Source organism: Mytilus edulis, chromosome 7 (genome assembly GCF_963676685.1).
Source record: "Mytilus edulis chromosome 7, xbMytEdul2.2, whole genome shotgun sequence".
NCBI classification, from domain to species: Eukaryota; Metazoa; Mollusca; class Bivalvia; order Mytilida; family Mytilidae; genus Mytilus; species Mytilus edulis.
The window spans coordinates 41,996,141-42,006,143 of NC_092350.1; the positions used below are offsets into that span (position 1 = coordinate 41,996,141).

The following is a 10,003-nucleotide window of genomic DNA, read 5'->3' on the forward strand; positions in this document are numbered from 1 at the left end:
ACTGTTTGCAACAACATAATTTAATTGCAACTGCAGAACAATTGAATGTTGATTAAACACTAGATATAAATTGATTAGCTTCAAATACTAGCTCCACCTAGCTGTGTCATTCAAAGTATTTAGTACGTTTCTTTTTTTATACATTTTTACCCGAATTTTAAATTGTTGCTTAGTTTAAATGAACCGTCGTCTGAAAGATTAAACCATTTAAGCGTCCTTGAACTAAATATTCAGCAATGTTTATATATTATGCACACTGGGTGACTGATTTTATGTCGACACGTAAAAAGATTGAACAAATCATTAATCCATGCAGTGGTTACTTGTTTTGCTAAATCACACAGAGCAAGTGGTTGGACTTAGATAATCAGATAAGTAATATAACATGCATAAATTGTACATTAATTATAAGAAGTGTCTTTTGTACTTATTTTTATTATTTTAGTGATCTTTGTTGTTATATGATTTGACTTTGATGTATTGAAGACCCATTGGTGGCCTAAGGCTGTTTTCTGCTCTTTGGTCGAGTTGTTGTCTCTTTGACACATTCCCCGTTCCAATTCTCATTTTTATTCTTATAGTAAATTTATGTCTCTGGTACTCGTAACCACCTTGCTTTGTTGCGTATATCCCCCGCAACTAAATGTTAGGGGGTGGTGCATATGGTTTTATCTGTATCCGTCCGTCCGTCCTTCCTTCCTTCTGTCTCATTATGGGTATATAGTTATTCCAGATAACTCCGCCTACAGTTTGAATGCTAGGCCGAAGTTTTCATGCACTTTGCTGGTTGTTTTTAAAAGTATTATATATTAAAGATGTACAAGCAGCATGTGGTTAGGGTTTAGATTTTTACTGATATTTGCTCTTTTTGGAGTTAGTTTATATTTGTCATTTTTTGGATTATATATATATATATATATATATATATATTGCATAAGAGGTGCATATGCTATAGCGTTTCCAGAAAACACCTCATTTGTCCAATCAAACACAGATTTTACCTCAAACTAATTGCAAAATAAAATGTTTTAGTTCTAATCTATAGCATTATACCCTTTGTATACACAGAAAAAAGTCCCATAAAATCTAATTTGAGGAAATTTAAACTCAAAATCAGCTTTTTTAATGGAAATTAACTGTGGAAGGGGAGATAACTCTTGCAAAAATGAGTTTTTTTGGGTCAGTTTTTGGTTGTTTTTCTTGAAATTTATGTAAAGTATGATACTTTGATGGGGTTATAAATTTGTAGTTGACTATATTATATAATCTTCTGCTCATGAAATGTACAAAACCGAAGTGTTATGGGTAGTTTTATTTTTTTCGTGCATTTTTCATTTAAGAAATTGCAAACTTGAAGCTTTATAACCATTTTGAAAAAATAACGTGAAAAGTTGGTATTGTTTATATTTGTATGTTAACATTTTTCAGCAACTAACTTATCTAAAGAAACTTTAAACCACAAAAATAAAAATACATGCTTAATTATTTTTATTAAATTTGAAATTCTTTACCTTGACATGTTGAAAAATTCAATAAATGGTCAACTAATGAATTACGAAATGTAGATTATAGCTTGATAAAATATATGAAAACACTTTTAGAGTTGTTTGTTATACTCTAAAGACCGCTAAAAAATAAAAAAAAACAGTACATTCTGATGAATAGAAGCGGTAAAATTATAATTTTGTATCCTTTTTATTGACATTTCTGCCTTTTTGCAAGAGTTATCTCCCTTTTCAATGCAAATCTCCATAGCAATTTTGAATGGTGATTTTCTAAGTCTTCCTCAAGCTAGATTTTATGGGACTTTTTCTGTGTTTATTTGGGGTATAATACTAAAGATTAAAACTTAAAAATCTTCTGTTGCAATTACTTTCGGGTTAGGGTCAAATTTATAAATTTATAGATTGACTGGACTACATACAGTTTGAATGCTAGAAAGTTTTGACTTTGCTGGCTCTTTGTACATATTTTGAAGGTGTGCATGTGGTATATTGAAGTTTTTGTTTTTAAGGATGTCAGAAGCAAATATTGAAGCATTACTGGCTGAGGAGCCCAGACCATTGCTAGTTTACCAAGATATCAAATTACCATCCTTTTTACCTTTAAGAGGGGATGGACTTGAGAAGAGAATGAAAGAAATTACCGAATTTAACTTCCTTGAAAGCGACATACTAATATGCGGTTATCCCAAATCAGGTGACATTACTATAACAAATACTGTATTTATACAATCTAATTAAAATATTGATCTCTGATTTCGTTACACTACATAATGTACTTATAACGAAATCAAAAATCAATATTTTAATTACTGGGTTGATATTTCTAATGCCGCATCTTTAATTAATTTCTGCTGAATAATATTTGAACCACTATAAGTACCATAACTGTTAAAGTTGAAATAAGGACAATGCTAGTAAGTTGGTGGACAAGACAAGACAAGACAAGACAAGTCTTGTCTAGTAAGTTGGTGGTGTCTTGCACTTATCAGTATGTACGTCCGTTAATTTCTGCTAAAAAGTCACACATTACAGTTAGAAATATTTGTTGGCTAGCAATTCATTACAGTTATAGTGTTTTCTATAACACTGATATATGGGCCATATATATTCTGAATAAAAAAAACCATGGTTATATATCAATATTTCTAATCTTTTCAGGAAATAATTGGTCACAAGAAATCATAGAATTGATAGTTAACCAAAAGGGTGAATTAACACAGACGATTTTCTCTGATCTTGTTTTGGAATTCTGTGATATTGATAATCTACAAAACTTGACCATGGCACGAAGAACGCTCCATACTCATTTACCCCTCCGGTTCCTGATGTCCAATAAACAGCTTAATAAGATAAAAATTGTTGTAATATTACGGAATCCCAAGGACGTCTGTGTTTCATTTTACCATCACAGTAAAAAAGATGTCTTCATTAAACACTTGGATGTTCCTTGGAATGACTTCTTTGATATATGGACACGGAATGAGTGTAAGTACTATTAGTTATATATAGTGGATTTGGAAACAAGTTTTACAACTTATATTAACCCCTTCCCACTTTGCGGTTGCGAGTTCTGCCTTGTAGCGGTATTAGCTTGCTCTTTTTTCGAAATCTACGAGGGCGTCTTTAACGTGCAAGGGATATGGCTCTCTGTTAACACGGGTCAGCCATTTATCGCCCCCTTCCTACGGACTATCATCGTTTTTTAACACCATTCTCGCAAATAGTGTCAAGGGAGAGCCGAAAATTCTGTTCCTAAAATTTTCATTTTGTGTATGTACTATTGAAACAGGGAAGGTAATCGGATTTTTTCTAAAAGTTTTGAAATAAATTGTTAACACCCAGTCTATAGTTTTCTAGTATTTCCGAATCATAAACAACCAAGATTAACATTATAAAGAATTTGTTGTTAAAAAAAACTTGGACAAATGAATCACAAAAGCTGCAGCGTATATGAACACTTTTTTTTTAATTATTTGTTGTAGTCCATTTCTTTTGTTATATCTGATCTCTCTGTAAAAAGTAGAAAAGTTTTCTTGCTTTCTTACACTTAAATATCTTTTTTTTTTAAAAGACGGTCGTCCATAATTTTTCTTTACATATCTGGGTATGGTAATTAAATGGTATACAGACTTTCATATAGTAATATTTTTTTCTTTATTTCACCATATCGTAAAATTATTATTACTGATAAACATATCTTAAGGGCTATTCCATAACAATGTATGTGGGATGGCAAGAAGGGACTTTCAAAATATCCTTGCAACCAGGAACTATTTTTTAGATAATTTTGCATAATGATAATTAATATAGACACATATTGAAAAAAAGACCCATGACCCACATTTAATAACTAAACTTCCCTTCCTACCCTCCCACATACATTTCAATTGAACAGCCCTAACTCAGTTTTGTTCTGACAGTACCGTATGGCTCATGGTACAGACATGTAAAAGAATTTGAAAAGGCAAAGAAGAATGGCTTGAACGTAACATTTCTTCACTACGAAGATTTATTGACGGTAAGGATCAATAAAGGAAGATTTTACAATAATTCATTAAAGTGGGAGGCTTACACAGTAAAAATTGTGTTTAGGCCTTAACACGTTTCAAAGTACATTTCATGTAAACGAAATGGTAACATGTTTAGGGACGAAACATGTATACCTAAACATGTTTAGGAAAGTGCTTCCAGTCTAAATGTGTCTGTCATTTAAGTATTTAGTCTAATGACATGATTAGGGTTGTTGTGTTTAGAATGAAAACATGTAAATTATTCAATAGAAATTAACCTACGGTATTTTAATGCAAATAATAGATCTATATGTCCTTATAGTTCCCATAATGTATTGTTCTGTAGCTTTTGCTGTTTAAGAACTTGTGGACACTGACTTCTCCTGCTAGGTTGTACGCGAAATTTAACCAAACTTGGCCAAGATCATCATTTGGGATATCTGGTTTAAAAAATGTGTCCGGTGACCCGACAAAACAACCAAGATGACCACCATGGCTAAACATAGAACAAAGGGGTATAATGTAGTTTTTGGCTGATATCTCTGAAACCAAAGCATTTACAGGAAATCTTACCGGAGAGAAATTAAGAAAAAATATTCATGGAAGCCATAGATTTGTTGGAAATTTTCACATGGCCTTGGCCGTGATATTCGAATTTTATCCTGAGCGTTAGCGAGGGATAAAATTAACGAATATCACGGCCCAGGCCATGTGTAAATACAACAAATCTATGGCTTCCATGAATTATTTCGATTCTAATAGAACAAATAAGTTCATTCAAATACTGAAGCGAGGATGGGTATGCTGTGTGTGTAGCTTTCTATTTTACTCCTTGTTAGATAAAGCTCAAATATTCTCATAAATCTTTAGCTTGCATTGATTATTTCGTTAATAACCACTAGAAAAAATGTGTTTAATTCTCAAATCTAATATTTGTGATTTTTAATTTACATGTTTTCTCGGAAGCTACCGTCAAATCCAAAATTGACATTTCGCAACAACTGGGCCAAGTTAATTATAGATAGAGATAATTGTAAGCAGCAACAATGTTTATTAAAATAAGATCTACAAACAAATCACCATCACCAAAACACAATTTTGTCACGAATCTATCTGTGTCCTTTGTTTATTATGCACATAGACCAATAAAATTAACGTTACCAATTTTCTTGCACCAGATGCGCATTTCGACAATACATGTCTCTTCAGTGATGCTCGTGGCCAAAATATTTGAAATCCAAAGCTTATATAAATGATGAAGAGCTATAATCCAAAAGGTCCAAAAAGTATAGCCAAATCCGTGAAAGGAATCAGAGCTTTGCATGAGGGAGATACATTCCTTTATTTATAATAATTTCTATCATTTTGTGACAGCAAATTTTAATAACACAAAAAATCCGTATTTTCATGCCAGTACCGAAGTACTGGCTACTGGGCTGGTAATACCCTCGGGGGCTAATAGTCCACCAGCAGAGGCATCGACCCAGTGGTAGTAATAAAATTAACGGTGCCAATTTTCTTGCACCAGATGCTCATTTCAACAATACATGTTTCTTCAGTGATGCTCGTGGCCAAAATATTTGAAATCCAAAGCTTATATAAAAGATGAAGAGCTATAATCCAAAAGGTCCAAATAGTATAGCCAAATCCGTGAAAGGAATCAGAGCTTTGCATGAGGGAGATAAATTCCTTTATTTATAATAATTTCTATCATTTTGTAACAGCAAATTTTAATAACACAAAAAAATCCGTATTTTCATGCCAGTACCGAAGTACTGGCTACTGGGCTGGTGATACCCTCGGGGGCTAATAGTCCACCAGCAGAGGCAGACCAAGGTGAGCGACACAGGCTCTTTAGAGCCTCCATTTGTTTTTGCTTTGGTACATTAGTTTGACAGAAATATTAATTATCAGTCCTTAAATAACATTTTAAATTTAAAATTAGTTTTCTCATTTCAATTTTGAATTGATTAACATTTATCCTTTAGGGGTTTTTTAAAGCTGAATATGCAGTATGCGGTATTGGTTTGGCTCAGCGCCTTGCGTTGACCTACAGTTGTTAATGTCAATGTTATTAAGTCTTTTGTGGAGAGTTGTAACATTGGCAATCGATTCATATCACATCTTCTTTTATTATTTTCTATGTATTAAATTTGGTCAAATTGTAAAAGTTTCAGTTTTCTTACAAGTCATTTACAGTACTACTTTGTTTCAGCAACCACAATCAGCAATAACAAATTTAGCAGAATCTTTAAAGATATCTTGTACCAACGATTTAGTTACAGACATCATTAAAACTACTTCATTTGAAAATATGAAACAAAATAAGAAGGAGTTATCAAAGATTTTTGACCCAGAAGGCAAAGGATTAATATTCCGGAAAGGTATATTCGAGGGTATATTGTATAACAATTTATCAACATACATTGTTCTTTATATTCAACTAGGGACTTTAGGAGGCTGTTTAAGGTGGTACGTAACCCCTTGACTAAAATTTTAGCTCGTTTAATTTTCTTTAAATTTTGACAAAATATTAACTTTGACCCTTTAATAAAAATATAAAAAAAACTAAAAAAAACTTTGAACCACACTCTTCATTCGGAAAAAAATTATTAGATATATAGCAGATTGACAAACCCAAATTTTGAACATTGAAAAGCTGAAAATATTCCCTTATTAAACAATACAACGTGATTAAAACGTTTAGCTGATTTTTTCAGAGTTACCTTCCTTTAGTGTTAGGTGACACCTTACTTTGAAAAAGGCTACTTTACACGTTTTTTTTTAGTAAGAACATATACTTCAGAAATTTGTGCTTTGTTTTATCTTGTATGTTAAGTTGAAAATGATAAACAAAATCTTTTATCTGATCTACTACAAGATTGTTTACATTAATCCAATTGAGGATCAGAATATTTTTTAGGGAAATAAACATATACCCCAAATGCCCAATTTGAAGAAAATGGTCGTTTAGTTTTTTTCGTACTAGCATTATTTTGACGATACAGTTTTAATAAACTATGTTAGCTGGTAGTTCTGTGCAGGCCATATTATTATGTATTTGCGATGTGTGGTATACAGAACGATAAAAAAAATACACAAACACACAGTCTTGTCAGTCTTCAACAAGTAACAGGTGTCTACAATACAAGCTCTAAACCACCGTCACGTCACGGCGTGGGAATAAACTAACCGCACTGAAAGGTCAAGGTTATTCCAGAAACACGTTGTGTGCGCCTGGACATCCGACACAGCATTTGTTTTCCCCGTCACATTATTACAGGTTTATTAGAGATTTCCATTAAATGCAGTTTTTGTGACCTTTATTTTGTATTACATATTTATTTTATATCATTTGTATTTAGAAAACCTGGAAAGTTTATCTTTTCATGTGAATAACAATCAGGGAGGTTGGGTGGATTTTAAATTTAAAAACATATATTTTGACTTAGGGAGTAAAAAAGGGGATAACAAGGGACTCAGTAAATCTGGACACTTGAAATTTGTTTTATTGTGATCAACATTATTCGTAATTTTTAAGTAATGATTTCTCTTCTTCAGCTTCAATTATCCATAAGTTTTATCAATTTTGTGAAACCAATTACAGACATCTAAAAATTAGATTTTAATTTATTTGTAGGTCAAGTCGGTGATTGGAAAAACTGGTTCACAGATGCACAAAACGAGATCTTCGATAAACAGTTCGAAGATGAAATGAATGACTCTAATCTTGAATTTAAATTTTCCTAAATATTACAAACATATTAAGTTGTTGACTTTTTATAGATACACTTATAAATTGCATATTAGAACATAAATGAATAAAATTAAAGGTCATTCCACATCAATTTTATAAGACAATAACAATCAAAACCAAGGAGTAAACAAAGACTCACAAAACCAAAAGACATTTACATCAACAGTTATAAATAAAAAATAAGAAACAACACGAACTCCACTAAAATCCGGGAGTGAAATCAGGTGCTCCGGAAGGGTAAGCATATCCTGCACCGTACACGGCACTTGTGCACGGTAATGATGGAAGGTTATTATGACTGAGGAAGAATATCAGATATGATTTCTGGAACACTTTTGTCATAATGGCCAATCAGCTCATGATGGCGACCGTAAAATTTCTTGAGTGAAGACCTTAATTTGATTGATTCATAGCCCTGTCTTAGCAGCTTTTGAGAAAGTAGTATTCCTCGTTCAACAAAACCAACTTACTTTGAGCTAGCTCTAGAGTAACGTATCAATTGAGACACATATACTCCATATGCTAGTGCCGCTGGGATGTTGCTACACAGAAATGGAAAGTTGACTATAGGAAAATTAAAATCATCGTGTTTGTCATAAGTTTTGGTATTGATCATCAGTAATCATTTCGAGAAAAAGGTCTAAATATGAAGCAGATTTTAAAATCATTGACGATCGAGATCGAGAAGTTAATTTTAAATGTGACAGAGGAGATATTGGAACAAGGAAAAATCAACATTTAAAATTTGACCTTGACCTACTTTTATATTACTTATCAACAGACCCTAGGTCTCTATCACTTATGGTTTCCCAGTTACAAACGCATATCACTTATTTCAAATGCACTAGGGGAAATAACTTTCATATGGAGTCTTCGTATTTCCTCCGTGAAAATTGGAAAAAAATACCGAGGATATAGCGAGCAATTACGGAGGAGATCTAACCACAAAAAAAACAGTGTTTGGGGAGATAACTCTAAAAAGAAAAAGTCTTCGACTTAACAGGATCAGTCACAAAAGCGCAATAGCTGTTTGATATCATATGCAAAAAGTCTAAACGACGTCTTTCAAATCCACAAAAAGTTTTGAAATTTGGCAAAAGAAGAAAAAAATTAATCAGAACAAATACAATAATTCTTTCCATAGAAATATAAGCTACTGATATTTGTCTTTGTGATTTCTTCAAGTGATTTCTAACCAAAGTCGTAAACAGATTAATTTTACTTCAGAAAATAACCAAACGGCCCTATGAAATGATAATTTTAATCATATGACGAAAAACTTTGACATAATAACATGAGTAGCAGTAGAAATTTTCTATTCAGGGTTTCTGTTCTCAAACCTACATAAAAGGTAAATAAAGGCAACAGTAGACTATCGCTGTTCAATTGTCGTCATAAATCGATTAAGTGGAAACAAATCTAAAATCGAGAAAAACACATCAACTATTAAAGAAAAACATCGGAACAATAGAAACACTGAACTGCAACAAAAACAAACGCCAACAAAAATAGAAACGGAAGTTTTGAAAGGTAGCTAAAACTATATTGATATACCAGCATGTCTGAAACATTTAAACATTTTAACTTAAAGATGAAATTATTGTACTTTCAAGAGTAAGATTACATCATTTTGCAATCATAAGTTAATTTATGTATCATTATGTAAATATATATTTAAATGCGGAAATGCTTACTTATTATGTTTTTCTTGACATACAAGATGTCGCATTTAGTTATATTTTATATACAAATATTTTTTTAAAATATACATGTACAAATATTGAAAACAGGTATTCATAAACATGTTATTGCAAACGTGATTTGTCCAGCAGAGAATAAATCATCATCTAAATTATTATAAAAAAAAACCACTACTAAATTATTTATTACACTAATTGACCAAACAACCGAACATTTTTTATGCCTTAATATTGTAAAAGATGGACAATCTATCTAATCTTGACTCATTTGAAATAACGACAATTAAAATGTAAGTGCGATTCATAGAATAACAAAATAAAAAGAATACATTTTTAAAAGCAAATTTAATCAAAGCTTCAAGTGGAGGTTCAATAAGGAACAGATCAAATCAAGGCTTATTTTCTGGATGTCATGTTATGAAAATTTTTTAATGAAAACGTTCATACTACCATACATGCATTATTCATTTAAGTTTTCAATGGAATTTTCCTCCTTATTTAATTTCATAATAGACTTATCTAAAAAGCAAA

The 10,003-nt window shown here is 31.7% G+C and overlaps 1 protein-coding gene across 1 annotated transcript; it reads left to right on the top strand.

The window, feature by feature from the left end:
• Window positions 1-233: 233 nt before the first annotated feature.
• On the top strand, window positions 234-7,859 carry LOC139481502 (sulfotransferase 1B1-like). The gene is made up of 6 exons (XM_071264878.1): window positions 234-375; window positions 2,015-2,199; window positions 2,664-2,990; window positions 3,926-4,023; window positions 6,231-6,399; window positions 7,656-7,859. Exons 2-6 carry the CDS (start codon window positions 2,016-2,018, stop codon window positions 7,763-7,765), a joined length of 888 nt encoding a protein of 295 aa, XP_071120979.1. The 5' UTR covers window positions 234-375; window position 2,015; the 3' UTR covers window positions 7,766-7,859.
• Window positions 7,860-10,003: the final 2,144 nt, after the last annotated feature.